Source organism: Tachypleus tridentatus, chromosome 2 (assembly GCF_004210375.1).
Source record: "Tachypleus tridentatus isolate NWPU-2018 chromosome 2, ASM421037v1, whole genome shotgun sequence".
Lineage (NCBI taxonomy): Eukaryota > Metazoa > Arthropoda > Merostomata > Xiphosura > Limulidae > Tachypleus > Tachypleus tridentatus.
In genome coordinates this window covers 60,882,357-60,905,025 of record NC_134826.1, presented here as the reverse complement: position 1 = coordinate 60,905,025, position 22,669 = coordinate 60,882,357, and the positions used below count along the sequence as shown (strand labels likewise).

The window sequence follows — 22,669 nt, the reverse complement described above, 5'->3', positions numbered from 1 at the left end:
CAAACTTTCAACGATGGTTTACAATAAACTGTTAAGAACATGTTAATAAAGGTATCTGACTCGTTTCTCATCAGTTCTACACGAGAAACGCTTGTCCTGTTATTTTGTTAAATATTGGTTTTCATATTGAATTGTGGCGGCTTGTTCTTCTGTACCAATAAATGATTTTGTAACGTGTGCTTTTGTTTACTGTTTGTACAGTGAACTGGACTCGAGTTCAGGAGAAATACACTCCGTAACTCGGTATCCATGAGCCTCCATTTATCGGGACCAAACAGACTACAATCGGCTTATTCCGTGAGCCGAAAAATGCCACACAGTATGTATTTAAATATACATTTAAATGAACTCTTAAAACCATTCTTTGGTCAGATATGTTAGTCCATTTACAAAATTCCAAAATCTTCTGTTTCATATGTAGGATTATTACATTTATTATTGAATTAGTGCAGCGTTTTCTTTTCTTTCTTTATTTTTGTTTCGGTTTGTTTTCGGTTATAACAAACACACACACACACACACATATATATATATATACATCTTATTCATTTGCAGACTTTAATAAGGCAAGCAAAATATTTTTAACGTAAAGCACACAATGGACTATCCACCACTGGTAACTGAATTATGGATTTGAGCATTGGAAGTCCATAAACTTATCGCTGACCCACTGGAAGACAGTGGAATTCTGAACAAAATCATCCTGTTCGCTCTCTCTCTTGTATGGGTATTTGGGTATTGATGTTTATCTACCCAGGAGTGTCAGGTTTTGTTAACCTCTTCCTCCTTCCTTCAAATTTTGGTTTTACAATTGTTAAGTGTATTTATATATGATACACGTGGGCCAGAGTACCCTTCACTTACTCAGGCCCTTTTCAGGGCAATGTCCATGCACAATCTACACATACACTTGGTGCAAATAAAACATTTCTCTTAAAGCTTCATAGATTATTTGCACTTTCATCAGTTAGGTATTAATAAGAAGGTGTTTACATAAAAAAAAAAACCCTTTCAATGTATTGTAATTAATTTCTAATCTAATGTGAAGTCTAGTTTATAGGTGGCCTTTTATTTATTTATTTATTTTTATTTAGAAAATATATATTCACTGGGGAAAGGTGCTTAGGTCTATCCTTATCATGTGAACAATATCTGTCAAGTTCGCTTATTAGTTCAATTTTCTCCAATTTTTGTCAAAATAGTTTATTGTACAAATCATCCTGTGGTAAGTTTGTTTGTTTGTTTTTGAATTTCGCGCAAAGCTACACTAGGGCTGTCTGCGCTAGCCGTCCCTACTTTAGCAGTGTAAGACTAGAGGGAAGGCACCTAGTAACCACCACCCACCGCCAATTCTTGGGCTACTCTTTTACCGCCGAATTGACCGTCGTATTACAATACCCCCACGGCTGAAAGGGCGAGCATGTTTGGCGCGACGGGGACTCGAACCCGCAACCTTCAACTTACGACTCGAGCACCTTAACCACCTGGCTGTGCCGGGCCCCTCTGGTGAGAAGTATTTGCAAATTAATTATAACAATGGTGAATGTGAGGAAAAGGCAAACTGACTTTTCAATCAAATAAGTACTTGATACCACTACCTATAAATTACTTATTTAAAAAAAATTAAATGCTAAATATTTTTATTTTAGCAAGATATATATTTATCTACAAACTTTAGACGAACATTCGCATGCCAGCAACTAACCTCCTAATGTTATCTGAAATATTAAATCACAAATCCAGAAATAATATCTGTGAACTTTTATTTTTAAATGTGGAAGAAACTATTGGTCGAAGTAATGTAATTTATTGGCTTCACCTTGGCCTCATTTAGGAGTAGAACCTGAAGTAAAAACAGCATTGCTCTCTGCACGTGATACATGCGCTTTACTGCTGTTAATTCTTCCGGGAGCGCGTATAAGACACGTTTTTCTCGCGATGCACGAGAATAATGGTTCAGAATGTAGAAACGCGAACACTGTTCTCATTGGCCGGAACAACCACACAGCACGTTATCTACAGTTAACGACTGGGAACGAAGAATAGGTCTGCACAAGAAAGGTAACCAGGTGCGAAACGAACGAGCATGTGTGTGCACGTGTTCAATAACAGCTCTGAACAGTAAATTAGGCGATTATTTCACAGCCAATGCGATTTATTGTGGTGTTTGGAAAACTCACTAATTGAGGTTAGCTTCTTAGACTTACCATACTTATGCGAGGTTAATACAGAAGTCCAAATAAACAGTGGATAAGATTCGGACGTGGTAAATTGAGAACCGCCAAATATCAAAGTCATGCAAACTAAGCTGGACTACATATCAGAAACTGACACTCGCGAGAGGGACGCTTATCAATCACAACAAATGAAAAATTCCAAAGCAGTCGGAGTGTTGTGGGGAGTTTTTACTGTCTGCTTCGCCATCATCAACGTTGTCATCTTCATCCAGCCACATTGGCTAGGGGACACTCAGCAAAGTAAGGGCACTGGTCACTTTGGTCTTTGGCAGGCATGCCGTCTAGTTCAGGATGGTCAGGACGTTTTTTGCGAAGGCCGATTGGACGATTTTAACACCATAGCATCTTCTGCCTTCAGGGCCGCCACAGTGTTCGTTGGCCTTTCTGTCATCACGATTATATTATGCATCAGCTGTATGTTGCTATTCTTTTTCTTCAATTCTTCAACCATTTTCCACGTTTGCGGTTGGATGCAGCTATTTTGTTGTAAGTTCATGTAACTTATTTTTATGATTTCAGCTCTTCATTTGGCGAATTCTTTTTTGATTTTTTTATATATTAATATTGCAAATTAAAATCTGGATCATTTTTAGCTTTTTTGAGCATAAACAGGAGCACATATTTTTTAAGCTGGCCAAACCTCGTAAGATATTATTGGATTTACGGCCGCGAATATCGTTAACAGCGAGAGTAAGGAACTGATAAGACAATACATTCTAATTTTTGTAAATAAAGTGTGTGTGTGTGTTTTCATATAGCAAAGCCACATTGGGCTATTTGCTGAGTTCACCCGAGGGGAATCGAACCGCTGATTTTAGTGTTGTAAATCTGTAAAAAAAAAAGGATATTTAATTACATATACTGATGGTCAGGGTAATATTTAGTGTCGCTTTATGTACGTAGCTTACTCTGATATCGAGAAATACAGTAGTCAGGATACAACCCTTAAAACTTAAGTGACAAAGATTTTGATTTATTTGAAATACAATAGTTCACTGAAACTTAGCCCTGCATGGCCAGGCAGTTAGGGCGCTCAACTTGTAATATGATGGTCGCGGGCTCGAATCCTCGTCACATCAAATATTCTCGCCCTTTCAACTGTGGAGGCATTATAACGTGACGGTCAATCCCACTATTCGTTGGTAAAAGAGTAGTCCAAGAGTTGGCGGTGGGTGCTGATAACTAGTTGTCTTCCTTCTACTCTTACATTAATAAATTAGTAACGGCTGGCGCAGATAGCCCTCGTTTATCTTTACGCGAGATTCAAAAACCAAAAAACACACACACACAAAACGAATCATTGAAACCTGTGCTGTTTGAAGCTATCGTAGTGTTCTATTTCCACACTTCGTGTTAATATACTGGAAATAAATTTATGAATCAGGTATCTTTAATCAGGAAGAGATATTGTGCAAAATATTATTTAAATATATGTACCGTTATTTTTACATTGAGTCAATGTTTTTTATTAGTTGTTATTGTTATGTTTAGTACATTAAAGTAAACATAGATGCAGTTGTGAGTTACCTTAACATTATTATTAACTATGGTAATACTTAATACGATATACTATGTGTATATATATTAATAAAACGCTAGAAAGGTCGCTAACGTTTTCGTTATAGTAATACAAAAGTTTCTAAAATTTTTTGGTCCACTACCTATTTCATCACGTCAGCGGGGCTAGCCCCTGGACAGTTCGGACTATCGTTACAACATTTCACCAGTTTACTTGACTGGTCTGTGTGTATCCGCTTTTGATATTTCGTCAGATACGTACATATATATTATAATTGGTAAACATATCATGCATATATTTAAATACATTTTCAACCCTCCAGATGGCGCTATATATCAATGGATTGACAAGCGACGGTTTTTAAAAGTAAAAAGTACATACTTTATACGGATATAACATAAAAAAGTTAACAAATAAGAGTATTAAAATTTATAAAGTTTAAAATGAAGTAGGAATTTTGTTACAAAACTATTGAAACAAGAATTAAAACTACAATTACAAAGTTATTAAATTTAATCCTTACTTTGGTAGTTTTATGTACACCAGAGGGAAGGCAGTTGGTCATCACCTCCTACTGCCAACTTTCTAGTAAAATTTGGCCTGAAATAGCTATGTGATAAAGGCTCTCGACTCGTAATCTCAAAATCGCGGATTCGAATTCCTGTCACACCAGTTGGAATCCCCTTCACACCAAACATGTTCTCCATTTCAGCCGTGGAGGCATTATAATACAACGGTCAACCCCACTATTCGTTGGTAAAGTAGTAGCTCAAGGATTGGCGATCGATGGTGATAACTAACTGCCGTCCCTCTAGTCTTACACTGCTAAATTAAGGACGGCTAGCGCAGATAGCCCTCGTGTAGCTTTGCGCGAACTTCAAAAAACAAACAACCATTTGTAAAAAATAGTATTTTTTTCCTTATTTATAATTATATGAATCTGAAGAAGACGATTACATATAGTGTAAAATAACAGCTGGACATGGTTACAAAACTGTGATGCTCTGTTTTCTCTTCAGTTTAGGACAACATGATGTAGTATCTATACTCTTCTCGTTATAATACTGACTTTTGGTAACTTACAAAACCAGATATTTTAGTTGTTTATCAGCTTGTAATAGGATTTAAATATAGAAGGTTAAACAACATTTTGTGGGAAATTTTTTCTCTTTGTGACACCATATTTCCATGAAGGTTTATTATAATATCTATTTACTTCATAACAAACATCTTGTGAAGGTAAAGCCACTATAATTCTCATCTTGAATAACGGTTAAACATTTTGTTTTGGGGAGTTGTTAAACATGTTATGTTTGCAAGCGACATATTTATTTAAGGCTGTGGTAAAACTTGTATACGTGACTTGTTTTGAGGTATTACTGCGAGTCAGTTTGTTTTTCTCCGACAGAACTTCAGTATTCCCGCAGCGAGTTCTTTCACCGCTAGGCCAACTGAGAACCAAGTCACTGTTAGATCATCGTCTAAGAAGAGTTTTTCTTTATGGGCTAGGCATAATCGCATCAAACCTCATTTTGTTATATTATTTTAATAACACTTCCGTTCCGTAAAGTGGATGAACAAAGAAAGGGAGGGGGCATCTGGTTTGTTTGTTTATTGGTTTCGTGCCAACCTGCTCGGGAAATACCTGACCTGTCGGTCCTTAATCTGGAAGTGTTTTTATTGGGTATATTTTTTAGCGAAGCCACAGTGGTTATCTGCTATGACCACCGCAAAAAATTGAATTCCGGATTTTAGCGATGAAATCCATAAACTTACAGCAGTTCCGCCGGAGGACTATTTTTGAACTGAAAAGGCAGATAATTCACAGCATCCACCGCTAGCTCTTGGGTCTTCACCAACGAATATTGACATTGACTTTGGAGTTACCCTCACAGCTGAGGGTATATTCGGTGACAGGTTTCTATCCCGCGACTGGCAGTTGGGGACAACTCGAAAGGTTAAGGGTTAAAGTTTCATATTATTCGTATTGGACTTTAAGTCAGATTTTTAAACCTTAAAATATAAAGTTTTTGATGTATGTGTTGTTTGCTTACTTCCGTACAATTATTTTATTTCTAAAAATCCAAAGATTTGCGACTTCGGCTAGTCCGCTCCTAGTCATTAGTGGACATAAAAATACAAACACGTATTTCTATCTGCATATAACAAAAAATTACAGAAAAATAGGTCAAGGAAGGTGGGAACACAAAGCAATAATATTCTCCACTAGGTGGCGTAAAAATGAATGAAGCTAAATGTCAGGTGTGTGTGTTTTAAAGATGAAAAAGTCATCTAAGAATGAATAGAATGGGGCGTTCTTAAAGTTCCTCGAATAAAAAATAAACAATGTACACCTAGACTGCTGAAAAAAATGTTTGCCTTCTTCTTATTACTCTGTAGGTTGAGATTTAAAGTTTTTTTATATTCTATCGTATAACTTTGTTTTATGCATTTCATGGTTGGATGTTTCATCTCTTGAAATCCGTTTTCTTTCTGCCCCTGCATAGCCAGGTGGTTAGGGGCACTCGACTCGCAATTTGAGTTTCGCGGGATCGAACCCCGTTACACCAAACAACCACATCCTTTCAGTCATGGGGTATTATAATGTTATGATTAATCCCATTATTCGTTGGAAAAAGAGTAGCCCAAAGTCGGTGGTGGGTGATGGTGACTAGCTGCCTTCCCTCTAGTTTTACACTGTTAAATTAGGGACGGCTAGTGCAGATATCTCTCTTGCAGCTCTGCGCGAAATTCAGAAAAAACAAACGTCCTCCCGCTGGTACAGAGGTACGTTTATGGATTTACAACGCTAAAATCAAGGGTTCGATTCCCGACGGTGGGCTCAGCTAATAGCCTAATGTGGTTTTGCTGTAAGAAAAAAACGCACACACAAACAGGCAAACTAGCCAGTAGTTCAAAGTTAGGGACATTCGCAGGTGCTGAGTATATGGGGAGAAAAGTGCTGTATTAGTTTGTTGCAACTTTAAAAAAACAAGCCAAAACAAAAATAAATTAAACGAAAAAACGCTGCACTAATTTAAAAGACCCCATGGTACAAGCTATAATGTGGGATTATACAAAGGATGATCTTTCTGCCCCTGCATAGCCAGGTGGTTAGGGGCACTCGACTCGCAATTTGAGTTTTGCGGGATCGGGCCCCGTCACACCAAACAACCACATCTTTTCAGTCATGGGGTATTATAATGTTATGGTTAATACCATTATTCGTTGGAAAAAGAGTAGCCCAAAGTTCAAAGAGTTTTTTAAACGAAAAACCCTGCACTAATTTAAAAGACCCCATGGTACAAGCTATAATGTGGGATTATAAAGTTACCCTAGGATTTGGAGGTGACTGCGAAAATAGGACCCACATTGCAGTGGGGATACACTGTCTATTAGTCTTAACCTCCATTCGTCAGTCTCACATAAGAAATAAAAGATTAGCAATAAATATAGAAATATAAATTACAAGAGCGAGATGTGGGTGCTCATTCCCACAACACCCTACATCCATATCATCCTTCACTGCTTGTAGACAGTTGTGGGAAGGTGACTGCTCTCCAAAGTTAGAAATAAAAATAGGAATAAGAAAATTAGATAATACCATTTGAGGGTAAGCAAGTTGAAAACTTACCTCTTGAAGTTAGTATTCCAGCTCCCAATTTGGTAAAAAGGCACTAACTGATAGCACAGTAGACGAATTATACTAGTATGAAACGTCCCATCCAGTTATTTAAATAAACTAATATAGCTCTCAACCACCACTGGTTGTATTAATGTATTACTTTTCACTAAACTATACACATATATCATTATAATAATAATTTTTGTTGTAAGCTGAATGTATCAAGTGATGTAGAGGTGATGAAACGTTTCGGAAGTTAAAATGGGATGTGTATGTGTTCTTACCGGGTCAATACCATATGCTTAGAAACGCTGCATCAGCTGTTACTAAGGTTATTTATAAATTTTTGGGATCAATTAAAAAAATCAGTCACGTCTAAAAGAGTTCCAAAATTATAGAGCCAAGCTGTAACCCTAATCTTGCCCTCTTTCTATCTGGAAAATACACACACACAGAATTAAGAGAACGATTGTTTACTTTGTTTCATGGCTAACATCGTATCATATGCGTTGAACCTCTGTGATCTGTTAGACCTCTGACGATGTGAACCATTTCTAAGTAGCATTTTGGCTTTCTTTGTGTCTTTAAGCCTCTTACTGGCTGGTTCCTTTGAAAGTTACGTTGTTTATTGCTAGATTATTGTACTTTACAAGGAAATTATCCCGAATAAAATTATGGATGGGGTCTATGACACCATTGGCTTTTTAAACACATTTTTGTAAACTATTATTTGCATAAAAGTGCTTGTGGGTTCATGGCTTTGTCCTTCAGAAGATCCCTAAAAACACAGGAGGTACATAAACAAATTTTAAAAAAATAATACCATTATTGTGATTAAACTTACTAACTACTGAATAGACCTCCTGTGCATTTGATATAGAAAATGTATGGTTTCATCGAGTTTATTGGTCAGTTGTTGACACGACTGTGTAACAAACAAAAACATAAAAGTATTCAATATGTGGACCACACCGATAGTACGTGATATATAATAATTTGAAATGTAAAAGATATTCGGAAGGACAGTTGCCCAAAGAATATAGGCTTACGAGAAATTTTGGATCAAACACTAATATTGACAGACGTTTGTTTGTTGCTAAGCGCAAAGCTAAACCACAGGCTGTCTGCACTGTGCCCACAATGGGTATCAAAAACAGGTTTTAAGAAGTGTAAGCCCTCAGACTTATCACTGTGCAACACGAGATCCATTGAAAGAGAAATATAATTTTTAATCTACTGTAATAAGACACGTAAATGAAACTAATTTTCAATATGTGAAAGGTAGTATGTAATATTTATAATTTTTAACACAATAAAAACTGATTCCGTTTCAATAAATGAGGTTTTCTGTTTACAATAAATGTATTAATTTTTCTTCTTATTTATTTCTAGCTTAGTTTGTAGTTAGTTAAACACAAAGCCACACAATGGTCTATCATATAACTACCCACCAGGATGTCGAAACCCGGTTGCTATTGTTGTAACTCCGCACACAAACCGCTGTGCCACTGGGGGACCCTTGCTGTTATATTCAAACTGTTTTTTTATATACCTTACTACAGTAGACAAAAAATCTACCTCTGATGTAACAGCAATTAGTAATGTATCGTTAGAAAGAAAAAAATCAAAATGTTTCTCATAAGAGGACAAATTTAAAAATTGCTTTTTAGTTAGGTTGCAGTACAGTTTTCAAATCGCCATGTTTTAGACTTAAAATTCCCCTTGCGGTATTGCGTTTAGACCACCATGTTGAAGGTGGTCTATACAAATAAAATAACATATGTGTTGATTCATAAACATCTTAAGGTATGGTTTCAGTACCTGTAACCAAACTGTTGTTTATTATCCCTATCAGTGTAATGATCTAAAAGTGACAGAAGCTATGTAAAATCATGATTAATGACAGGTTATCTTAAAACATGAAAAGTTGTTTCCTTTATATGTAATTATAAAAACGCCCATAAAAAACTACAAAACACAAAATGTGAAAAAACAAATTTGCTTGTATCTCCGCATGGACCCGACAAACTTTCATGCCAAATTCGGTGAATATTCACTAAAAGGGGCGGAGTAGTTATATGGATATACAACAGACAATGCTGTTATATTTAAATAGATTTTAGGGTATTCGTGTAAAGACACTCAAGGTTTATTTGGGCGAGTCGTCTCTAAGTTTAAAGTGGTAGACTAAAGGAGAAGCATTTCGTCAACAGCTGTCATCGTCAACGTTTGAACTCCTTTTATCTAATTAAATAGTGGGATTTATCGACATATTATAACAATCCACTCTTGAATGGGAGAGCACATTTAGTTAAGGGATTCGAACCTCCAATGCCTTAACCACCAGACCACAGAATCCCTGTTTAAGGGAAGGATCACCAAATTACCGACTAATATATTTCTTATAATTTAAAACAAACATATTTCGGAAATTCTACGCATTAGTTATATCAAGGCATATAGTTCACTGTATAATGACATAAATAATTCTTATAGTAAGCTAACCTAGGAAGGAAAAACAAAAGTTTGTTATTTTTAATTTCGTGCAAAGCTACATGAGGGCTATCTGCGCTAGCCGTCTCTAATTTAGTAGTGTAAGAGTAAGGGAAGGTAACCAGTCATCACCACCCACCGCCAACTCTGAGGCTACTCTTTTATCAACGAATAGTGGGATTGACCATCACATTATAATGCTCCCACGACTAAAAGGGAGAGGATATTTGGGGTGACGGGGATTCGAACCCGTGACTTTCAGATTACGAGTCGAGTGTCTTGACCACCTGGCCATGCCGAGTCGGAAAAAAAAAAGACTGTTATACTTTACTCAAAGGAAGCTAAGTAGTGGTAGCTAAAACGTTATGCACCTTTGACAACATATAGGTGTCTCTTCACATATATCAAAAAATATATACAAATAGTTGGAGATTCTCAAAGGAAGCTAGTAGTGGTAGTTAAAATGTAGGATATCGAAACTGTGGAGACTTTAACAGTCACGTCATATCATTCCAACGGTTACGTTTGTGTGTGATATGTAGTAGGATAAACGTGGTCATAAGTCCCTGATGTTCCTCCGTCCATTAACTTAGAATTTTGGCAGTTGAGGCTGTTGTGATGCGTGATAAACGAAACTGTTAGTAGAAGATTCCACCAATTACGTCACTTTATCAATTCAAATTATTTACAGATTATTCATTAAGGTAGATAATTTTGGAATGAAGCACAAAGCTACGCAATGGATTATCTTACTCTGTCTACCACGAGTACTGACAACCGGTTTCTTGCAGTGCGAGTACGCAGACATACCGCTGTGCCACTGAGTGGAGTTATTCATTAAGATCATTCTAAACTTCACAGGCAACCGAAAACTCGCATACTGTAGATAATGCACACAAATAGTTGTGATACGTAGCAATAAACTCACATAAAACAGTACCGTATAATGCTAATATATGAAGTAATTAATTGGAAGTTAACATATGAACTATTATTGGTTGAAACGTTTATTATATAAAACTCGTTGGTCTTTCCTATTGTCAAGAGTTCAAACATTTTATCACTGTGTTCCCAATCGTAATGTTGTATGGTTCGAAACAGGTTTTATTGACCAATGGTATAACTCTATCAGATAATCAGTAACGGAACATCACTGATAACTTTACATTCGTTTCAGTGATATTTTTAATGTTACTTATCGATAGTGTTGTTCGTAAAACGTAACTGTTCGTTTTATTTGATAGTAGCTAAAATGTTTCAAATCATGGTCATGCGCACACGATACTGTTGTTGTTAAACACAAAGCTAAGTAATGGGCTGCTTGTGCTGTGCCATCAAGGGTATTGAAGCTCTATTTTTAACGATAATCCACTAGAAGGGGATGACATGATGCATTTCAAAAAGGAAAATTATGCTGGGTATCCAGATATAGAATTCTATTTTCTGAGTCCCCTGTTGAGACAGAGGTAAGTCTTTGGACTTAAACGCTAAAACCAGGGGTTAAATTCCCCGATATGGCTTTGCTATAAGAAAAACACACACGCACACACATTTTCTGAAAATCGTAACTTACGTATTGTTTTAATTATTGGCCATTTTTAAGTCTTAACCCTCACCCAGTAAAAAATACCCCCAAAATGACTTAGTCTGAAATTCATCACATGTTTACTGGTATCGTACTTGGAGTTCCATCCTCTCCCAGTCATTTATAGTAGACTTTGTGCTCGTCAATATAAAGTTTTCTGAGCTACACGCACTTTTTTCACCACCTCATGAAATTTAATTTGATGTCATTGTTATTTTAGTCGCTACATAAAAAAAGAATATTTATAGACGTTATCATTGTATTATTTATTGTAAATTAATTATATAACTGGTAAACTCTGTTTTTAATTGAATATTCAGAATCGCTGTTGTAACTAATTGCTTTTTTATTAAATTTATTGTGTAAAAGCTAATAAAATTATTGGAGGAAAAATAAAAACAAACAGCCCTATAACCTGTGCCTCCAGGCAGCTTACATCGTTGGCGTGAAGCATTGAATATAATAAATCATGTACCTTATACAAACACTCAAAGTAAGAATGTGGAACAGACATAACAATAGTAGATTAAGGTTTTAATTGAGGATGGATCGGATACAACGTTAGCAGACGTACGTTTAAAAAAAGCAAGGATCAAATATAGCAACAGTAGGTTTAGGTTTGAATGATGCAGGAAACGGATACATTAATAAATTTAGCTTTAGTGTTGTAAGGACAAGATTTAACAACAGCAGATTTAGGTTTAATGAAGCAAGGATCAGATACAATAGTAAATTTAGGTTTAGTGAAGTAAGGATAAGATTTAACAATAGTATATTTAAGTGTTAATAAAGCAAGGACCAGAAACAGTAATAGTAGATGTAAGTTTGAGTGAAACAAAGATCGAGTACAACAATAATAGATTTCGTTTCGAGTGAAGCGAGGATTAGTTACAACAACAGTAGATTTAACTTTGACTGGAGCAAGGAACAGATAAAACAATGCTAGACTTAGGTTTGGATAAAAGAAGGATCAAACGTAACAACTGTAGACTTAGGTTCAAGTGAAGCAGGAATCAGATACAACAATAGTAGATTTATGCTTGAGTGAAATAAGGATAATACCAGAGTTAGGCTTGAGTCACAAAGCCTTCTAAGGCATAAAAGAATATTTACCATTTTTATTTGTCAAAGTTTCACCACAGCTTATATTCCCCTGTCGGCGTATAATATGTTTGAGTGCCTTGTAAACATTTTGGTAATAGTGAGCAGTCACTTAATATGTATTGTATAGTCATCGAGTTCTGTTATATTTTCCAGCTTGTTTTACAGCTTTCTTTTAATTTTTTTGTTGATGAGATATCTGATCTTTACAATGTCGAAATGTATTGTTGGTTGTCTAAAGATTAATTGAACATTACCACAGTGTTTAATGTTATATCATGAACCACGGTAGTGGTTCATAATAGGTATTGCCCATATGTTCTTTATCACTATTTCATATTGTTCCGATATCTGACAGCAAAGCTGGCTATCAGTGTTGTAATAAAACCTAGGCAGTTTTACTAAACGCATCGTTGTACACTGCATGTGGTAGCTTTTAAATTTATTTGGCTACCAAGCAAATAACAGCGGCTGTATAACCTTTCACACGTGATCGTTTTCATGTAGTCTTTGGTTTATATCGAACTTCATAATCTGTTGCCTGTATACGTATATAATTACGTGCAGGCCATGGATGTAGTTAATGTTTATGTGACAGGTATAACCCATTTACCATAATGGTTATTAACTTATTGTTGCAACTGTATGGATGTTGCGTATGATATGCAGAGTTACTGCCCTTTCGGATACGACGTTGCTGACAGGATCACAGTTTTTTTTAACACCGCTTGATCGATCTCAGCCATATTACACAAACATCTAAAACATTATACAAACGTTTAGATTGTCTACTACCACAGAAATCTTTAAACCGTAGTTTAAAAAAACAGTACTAAATTCTGTTTCGAGCATCGGATCGACAATCACGGTGATGGTTGATGGTAAGTGTGGTGTTATAATCATCACTGCGTTACTGCAGATAGGGTAATCATTCTTGAAATTGACTATAAAGATCATGGAAGGAGGAGATGGTGAAAATGATGGCAATTCTAGGAGACAGTAAGGCAGACATTTTGTTGTTATATATTTTATTTAGAAAAATAAATTAATTTCAGATAAAGTATGTAACAACGACAGCTCAGAGTTTCGGGTCATCACAATGGAAGAGTATTGTGGAAGTGTCATGACACAAAGTTCATCAGAAATGGTGGGGGTGGGGAGGTAAAAACATATTGATATAATTAATTGGTAATTTGTAATTAACACGTTTTATATTTTGTAGAATGTATAGAATGTCACGAGAAGAGGTAATCTGGTCATCTGCTGAAAACACATGACTGAAGAGGAGGAAGGGGAAATATATACAACTATAAGAAAACTCAGAAACGTTATTCGTGTGCGTCTGTGTATATACATATGTGTGCTATTAAATCATAACACACTGTTTTATATTTATACTGAATATATATGCAAATTTAAAAATATTATATTATTATCTATATATACAGCTTTAGAACTTAGAGAAAAACTATGATGCTTGCATGTGTATTGTGTGTATATATATACATAGATATGAATACTACCCAAAATGCATTGCATGTGGATATATGTATAAAACTCATGTGGTTACAAAATCCAGTCCATGCACCATTCCACTATAGTCCAGTAGTCCCTCCAATCAATTGTTTACAGATTTCCCATATGAGGTATAAATATAGTAGCTATATGTATTTTATAAGCATATACATAACATGTGGTATGTTGATCACCACGTATTATAGGGATTATAATGTAGTACCACTGTCAATGATATATCAGGACCAATAGCCATCCAATCTGCATGAAGGCAATCTAAATGTTGTCATTGTTTCCTGACAGAGTATCACACACCAACTACGTATTTTATTAAAATAAGCTGTTTCAGATTGGACAGTATTGCTATTATAAAGTTTTATGCCCACGATGGACATAAAAAAACTAAATAAACAAGATTATAAAAGTGTTGTTAATTTGAATTATTGCAGAAACAGGATAGATAGTTTACAGTGAAAATGTAAACATAAAAAGTAAACATACAAGATTAGAGTTTCAGACATAAGAGTTAACATTATCTCTTCAAGCTATATACCCCTATTTTGACTCGTATATATTACAGATTTCAGACATGGAGTCAAATTAGGGATTTGTAGTTTGAGAAAGTAATGTTAACACTACGTCTCAAATCTCAAGCTTGTGTTATTTTACTTTCTTTACATTTACATTTTGACCTACCTATCTCGTTTTTGTATTTTTTAATATCCATACTCCCTCTTTTTACATTAACAACTTGGAGTGTTTGTTTTTCTTATAGCAAATACGCATCTACTGTGTCTTACAAGGAGTATCGAACACCTTAGCTTAGCTTTGTGCATTCGTGGACTTGCCGCCCTCCCAGCTAGGGACAGAAATTTTGATAATTTTGTATATCATACTTTGTCCAATCTTAAAAACTCGTACATATAGTTGCACGTGATGATTTACGTGTGTGTTGTCATTAACTATATGAATGTTTTTATTTGTCACCTATTAATATAAACAGTAACCTCAACAGCACGTGAAGAATACAAATAACACATTAACGTCTCTAAACAGGTATAAACAGTCTTAAGCAATGACGTACTACACGTGGTAACATCTTTGAGGAGAAAAATGTAATAAGCAACACAGATATGTCCATGCAATTATCTACCGCAAAGCCCCTCCCCCCAGTGGCACAGCGGAATATCTGCGAACTAACACCGCAAAATCTGGATTTCGATACCAGAGTAGTGGGCAGAACACAGATAACCCATTGTGTAGCTTTGTGCTTAATTCAAAACAAACCTATATATTTATGTATTAACATTTTGAATGCCTCACCGAAAGGTTTTAGTAATGTTACCATAACAAAGGAACGAACGTCTGTTTTAACGAGTTTATGTACCCGCCCGTTGTCTAGTGTTATAACGAAGTAAAACAATTTTAGTGCAGAACACGGAAGTGAAATATAGAACACAACACATCATTTGCTGCATAATGCAGCGCATGTGTTAAATAATTTAGTATAAGTGAAAAGTGACAGGTTCATACCAAGAAAGCCCAGCATGGCCAGGTGGTTAAGGCACTCGATGCGTAATCCGAGGGTCGCGGATTCGAATACCCGTCACACCAAACATGCTCGCCCTTTCACTACTAAATTTAAAAACCAAATAAACATACCAAGGATTAGTTTGGTTTGGTTTGAATTTCGCGGAAAGCTACACGAGGGCTATCTGCACTAGCCGTCCCTAATTTTGCAGTGTAAGACTAGATGGAAGGCAGCTAATCATCACCACCCACCGCCAACTCTTGGGCTACTTTTTTACCAACGAAAAGTGGAATTGATAGTATTATTATAACGCCCCCACGGCTGAAATAGCGAGCATTTTTGGTGTGACGGGGATTTGAACCCGCCTCCCTCAGATTACGAGTCAAGTGCCTCAACCACCTGGCCATGCTGGGGCCCATACCAAGGACAGTTTGTTAAATTAAGTATTTTTAAGTTGGCTGCTGCGTAGTCGTTGTTCTGAAAGAATAGTGAACAAACTATTTAATGAGACACGAATTCCTTTTTTAGAAAGATGATGTTGTACTTTAGAAGTAGCTTAATATGGTATTAGGATTTAAAGAAATTACACATACTGGAAATTACACGTACTGGAAATTACACGTACTGGATGTGATCCATAAATAAGATACTATTTATAATCATGTCTCTTGAAACAAGTACCGATATGGCTTTCGCGCGTGTGTATATTTTTTGCATAAAAATGTTAATAAGTGACTCTCTAATAAATTGTTTAATTAATATTTAAATATATTTGAAAACATCAAACAAGACAAACTGTAGCTACTTTCAAAAGATCTGTTACATATTTTAACCGTACAGTTACTGATGATGTACAAAACTTCGATGAATAGAACGTCTCTGTGGTATATGAGTCACTCCCCCTTAACAACAAAATCAAAATCACACAATTCACACAATTTCATGGTTAATTTTTCACGCTTTGAGAGAATAAATATTGTTACATCCCAAAACATAAAATTACTCAATATGATGTAATCTGTAAATCCAGTGAACGGTTATTTGATATTATAACGTTCTTTGGTTGAGTTGGTTATTTTAGATTATTTGGTGAAAGTAAGGATAAGTACAGTATAATGAACGATAACATATTAGTTTATTTCTTCCTCTAATCTGCAGGCTATATTCACTATGACGCAAGTTGTAAGCTTAAGTTCATAGTCTAAGTGTTTCAAGTTAAAACGTTTAAAAGGAATTTCCTTTATTGATAACAAAAGCTAACTTACTACCTGATCAGCTGACACAGACACTTAACTCTTACTCAATCAATAAGTATTTGGTGCTTACAAGCTGAATATTCCACTTTTAACACTTCGTTCTACTAATTCGTATTCATGCCTGAAATGTCACTTCTAGGTATTCATCTATGTTACTAGATTTTCGTGACATTACCTAGAACTTTCTAAGTACATGTATCATAGAACTACTTTTTATTAATGTCGTGCGCCCTCTAGCTGAAATCTAAATTAAAGTAAATTCGCTTATCAAGCAGAGTTTTGTTATACAATTATTTAGGTTTTACAAAAACACTACAATTGACATGAGCAGATTCTTCCGGTTTCGTTTGGTTTGTTTTGAATTTTGCGCAAAGCTATTCAGGGACTATCTGCGCTAGCCACACTAATTTAGCACCACCGCCAACCCTTGGGCTACTCTTTTATGAACGAATAATGGGATTGATTGTTACATTATAACGCCCCCACCGCTGAAAGGAGTAAGCATGTTCTGTGACGGGGATTTGAACTCACAACCTACAGATTGCGAGTCGAGTGTCCTGACTTTTAGGGTAAAACAAATATTCAAACTTACAGTTCTAATGGAATATTTGTGAATGTTGTAACATTCATGGTTTTTTCGTAACTTTTTTCATCCTAAAAATTCACTGGAAATGCGAATTTAGGAAACACCGTTTTTTTGTTGTTGTAGTTTTTACTCGACAAATAAAGAGGAGATGAACTTGTAAAATTTATACCTAGTTTGTAGTTACAAAGCAAAAGTATGCGTAATGTGTTATAGTTTTCCTTATTCCTTTAACATTTATCAAGACCTAACCTTGGTCCACTTGTTTAAACATGAACATAACCTTAGTCATGGTCATGGCCTTCAGCAGTATGGAATATTCCAAGCTAGGTTACATGTTGTTGTTTTTTTAATATTTATTCAATAACCATTACGTTAGCAAACTAATTAAAACTTAAAGCCGAAAACAAAACATATATATTTCCTCCAAAATTAATGCTTTACTTAGTATGCCGTAAACATGAAGGGGGGGGATGAAGGACTTTCATTTGCAAGGGGTTCGACTTAAACGCCTATACTATTCTTATGTTCACCCCTAGTTATGGAACAAAAAAAATACCACTCGACAAAAAATTAAGGGGTCTTCAGTCCGCCATTGGTAAAATAAAAATTATTGGCTTGTTTATTTGCCATAAAAATTTTAAAGGGGTTCTTCTTGAGTTATATCTATTAGTTTCAACATTAGTGTAAAAAACATTGATTAGAGCAGTCACATTAGCGCTTTATTTCGAGCTGTAAATTGGAGACTAACATGTTTGCAAAAATGTACACGTTTTACCACAATTGAAACGTGATTAAAAAGTTTATGAACGTTACTCAGATTTCAAAATATGGCTACGAAAGTTGACAAGCGTTGCACAAGATGCAATATAGCTACAACAACTTTACAAAAGAGACACAAAGCTCAAACATGGTTTTAAAAAATTCTAGCGTTAAATGGATTTCTAATATAATCAATTGGTGTGAAAAATAAATTAATAAAGAGTATTATATTATTACACTTGACCCTAATTCTGATATATAAATGACTGAAATAGTATTGATATTAATTATTCACTTGCTTAATTTTGTTCACACCACGACAGTTAGTGTTCATGAAACCGACGATATAAATAATGCCTATAACACTTCCATTCATATCATATCCCAAGTGATTTTACGAGCCCTGATATTAGATGAAATGTTTCGTCAGTACCTTCTATGTCAGACTTAGTGTCACTGACATATTATTATATATTCTTAGCTTTCAATCACGAGTTCTGAGAAATATATTCAACATTTTTAAACCGTTACACAAAGTTCTCACATGTTACAAAATGTAACTTAAAGCACGATTATGGTTAGTTACAAAAACTCTGAAAACATTTCACATAGCTCTAACATGGTTACAAAAACTCCGAAAACATTTCACATAGCTCTAACATGGTTACAAAAACTCCGAAAACATTTCAAATAGCTCTAACATGGTTACAAAATCTCCGAAAACATTTAACATAGCTCTAACATGGTTACAAAATCTCCGAAAACATTTAACATAGCTCTAACATGGTTGCAAAAACTCTGAAAACATTTCACATAGCTCTAACATGGTTACAAAAACTCCGAAAACATTTCACATAGCTCTAACATGGTTACAAAAACTCCGAAAACATTTCAAATAGCTCTAACATGGTTACAAAATCTCCGAAAACATTTAACATAGCTCTAACATGGTTACAAAATCTCCGAAAACATTTAACATAGCTCTAACATGGTTACAAAATCTCCGAAAACATTTAACATAGCTCTAACATGGTTGCAAAAACTCCGAAAACATTTCAAATAGCTCAAACATGGTTGCAAGAACTCCGAAAAACATTTCACTTAGCTCTAACATGGTTGCAAAAACTTTAAAACATTTAACATAGCTCTAACATGGTTATAAAAAAAACAAACTCTACAAACATTTCACAGAGCTGTAACATTGTTTCAAAAGCTTCACAAAGCCGGTGACCTCGTAAACTACAGGTAAGCGGAGCTTATCTATTACACGCACTAGCTGGTCACATGTCCGACATTCCAGCACAGATCGTGAGTTGATTGTTTAATTACGGAAAAAACGTGCAACCGCCTAGCGGGAAAGTACCACAGGCCTCATAAATAATAGTTGTAATACTTAAATTAAGTAACTGTGCAGTCTTATAAAGGTGAAAGTGTACTTTTATGCTTTTGAAACAAACTAATAAACACGCTTGTTCGATAGCTTTCTTGTCCAACTATCGATAAAGTCCGCGGAAAGTCTGCGGGCTTACAGTGCTGATAACCAAGTTTCGTTATCCGTAGAAGGCAGAGCACAGATAGCCTATTGTGTAAGTTTGCGCTTAACTACAAACAAATCAACTATCGATAAAGCAAATACTAGTTCTACTCAATTTTAAGTTTTTATAAAATGGAGAGCGAAGACAAAATAATTTTGTTATAATGATAACACAAGATGTCGTGATTTAGGCCTTACATCATATATATTGCGAACCCTGGTGCCCCTAGTGGCACAGCGGTATGTCTGCGGACTTACAACGCTAAAATACGGGTTTCGATGCCCGTGGTTGGCAGAGCACAGATAGCCCATCGTGTTACTTTGTGAACTTCAAAACAAACAAGCGAAACCTGCTATCCAAGTAAACATTCGTTCGTCTGTCTCCCATTTGAAAAGCTGCGCACGCAGACAAAGCTCAGCATTCAATTTTGAAATGACAAAACAGACATAAATATTGTTGATGACAAATTTTGTTTCCAAGCAGGATATTCTACACTAAACTGATAGGAACTAATCACACTATCATTCAAATATCAAAACGTGACGTAACTTAAATAATAAAAATGTAGATTTACCGTATGTTATTGTTGACCAGCTTATAGTACGACTGAAATGCTCAATAATTACTTCTTTACAGTGGGCAGTAAAAGTAGCTTAGAACTTTTGTTCTGAATGAAACTAAGAGTGAAACACAATTAACATTTTAAAGTCCATGAATTAAGTTAAACTGATGGATTACCTTAAACCTTTCTCGTTAATGGGGTTGGGTACTGTTGAATATAATACATACACTTAAATATGTAATGGAATTAAAACACTGTAGAAGGGTATTGCAGTAAGTTGTTGACTTGGCTTTGCTGTATTTGATAGCTGTGCTTAGAAAATGTCATCTATATTTCGTACATATATAGTAAAGTAAACAGGCCTAACATACAGACGAGAGGACCTGTAACACAGCGGTTTGAGATTGGTACTACCACTGAACTGGATAATACTTTTGAAAATTGACATCTGACACAAATATAGAGAAATCCACCTCTATGCTGATACTTCATTCAGTGCTGTAGCTATATCAGTGTCATTGTACATAGATAGCAAACTTTAGCCCAGTTGCTTAGCCAGAGCCGGCATTTGTGAGGGGACATGGTCCCCTGAAATGTATTCGTCCTTCTTCTAAGATAGCCCCCTAGTGGCACAGCGGTATGTTTGCGGACTCACACCACTAGAAACCGGGTTTCGATACCCGTGGTGGGCAGAGCACAGATAGCCCATTGTGTAGCTTTGTGCTTAATTCCAAACAACCAGCCAACTTTGAAGGTAATTCTGTCCTTTAACCTAATTTTACATTTATTTTAGATTTAGCTCCGTTGTATCTCTCATTGGCCTATAACACTAAAATCAGAGGTTCGATTCCCCTCGGTGGACTCAGCAGATAGCTCGATGTGTCTTTGCTATAAGGAAAACACACACTCACTGGCCATTACAGTTAACAGCTGGAACTGGAACTGCCTTTACCAACAAAGAACCTTGTTGTCTCTTTGTTACGAAGCATAAAGCTATGGGCTATCTATGTTGTGCCCACCAAGGGTATCGAAACCTGGTTTTTAGCGTTATAAGCTTCCCGGACTTATCGCTATGTCTTGGATTGAAAAATATAAGCTTTTATTTATATTTATTTATTTAATAAGAACTACATACCTACAAACTACAAACTGCAATTCCAATAGCTTTGGCGTAGCAACTATACGCCCGAAGAAGAGAAGTCATCCAAAAGGTGTAATTAGTGCATTGTGTTGTGAGTGTACGACGTCGTTTTAATTTTCGACATAACACGTGAATAGTCCATTTTTGTATTATTTGCTTTTATTTGGGGCTGGATACTGAATGGTTACTACTGCAGTGAGAGCTCATTATTAGAAGAGTTATGTTATTTGCTACATCGATGAACTATTAACCTGTGATACGATTTCACGGGGTATTGTTGAAGCTTCTAATACCATATGGTTTCAGAATAAGTTAAAACAATACGCAAAATATGTATAATAACCGCTCATGCTCCACACATTATACGACAGCGCAGTGCACCTGCCAACAATACAAAACGTGACGGTGTATTGTTGATGTGACGTCTCTCTCCCATCCTCGTTTTATTTGTTATTTTCGGTGACTGAGATAAGAGCAACTTAAAACGAAAACCAAGTCACGCGGAACGTGTATCGCGAAACTTGATTTTAAATCTCTTAAAATCTCAAAGAGAAAGTGGAGAATTTCTCAGTCAAACTCGGTTAAAAGACTCAAATTTGTAGTTTTTTTAAAAATCAATATACTTTTTTGTTCGGGTTTTAGTTGTTGAGTTGTTTCGGGTGTATTTAGAATCTTGTAGTACAATATTAAATAATGCTTCGTTCAAGTTATGTGCTTTTAAAACTAATTTCATATCAAATACGAACAGAAGTTATAACATTTCCCGGTGACCGAGCGATAGGTCTAGGAGCTTATAACGTTAGAATTCGGAGTTTGGTCCCTGTGAGATAGAGCGCAGATAGACCATGGTGTGACATTTTGCTTAATAACAAAAATCTGCGTCTCGTTTTATGTTGGTGGTTAAATAATTATAAACTAGTTGACCTCTCCGTGTAATGACCCCCTTGAGGTGACATAAGAAGGGGTCAAATCCAAGCGCTACTCCTCAGAATCACTCTCCTTGTGGCTCCAAGGGCGCATGCCAGGTTGGTAACAGTCGGTCCAGTGGGTTGTCACTTATTAGCCCCCCCCCCCAATATTTTTGTGAAATAATGGTTTGGTTAGTTTATACGACCTTTAAACAATTGATTCCAGATCTGTGCTTTTCACTCAGTTATACATTATTAACATAATTTAAAAATGACCCAGTGACACCAGATGTCCTTTTAGCCTGAAACCTAATGC

At 35.7% G+C, this 22,669-nt stretch overlaps 1 protein-coding gene across 2 annotated transcripts in view; it reads left to right on the top strand.

Annotated features, from left to right (window-relative positions):
• Window positions 1-1,908: 1,908 nt before the first annotated feature.
• LOC143243941 (LHFPL tetraspan subfamily member 3 protein-like) overlaps window positions 1,909-22,669 on the top strand; it is a 42,424-nt gene continuing 21,663 nt past the window's right edge. Inside the window, exon 1 of one of the 2 annotated variants that reach the window (XM_076487784.1) lies at window positions 1,909-2,723. In XM_076487784.1, coding sequence (XP_076343899.1) covers window positions 2,297-2,723 — 427 coding nt within the window. In that variant the 5' untranslated portion in view covers window positions 1,909-2,296. The remainder of the gene's footprint in view (window positions 2,724-22,669) is intronic. The other variant, XM_076487783.1, reaches the window with a different exon arrangement.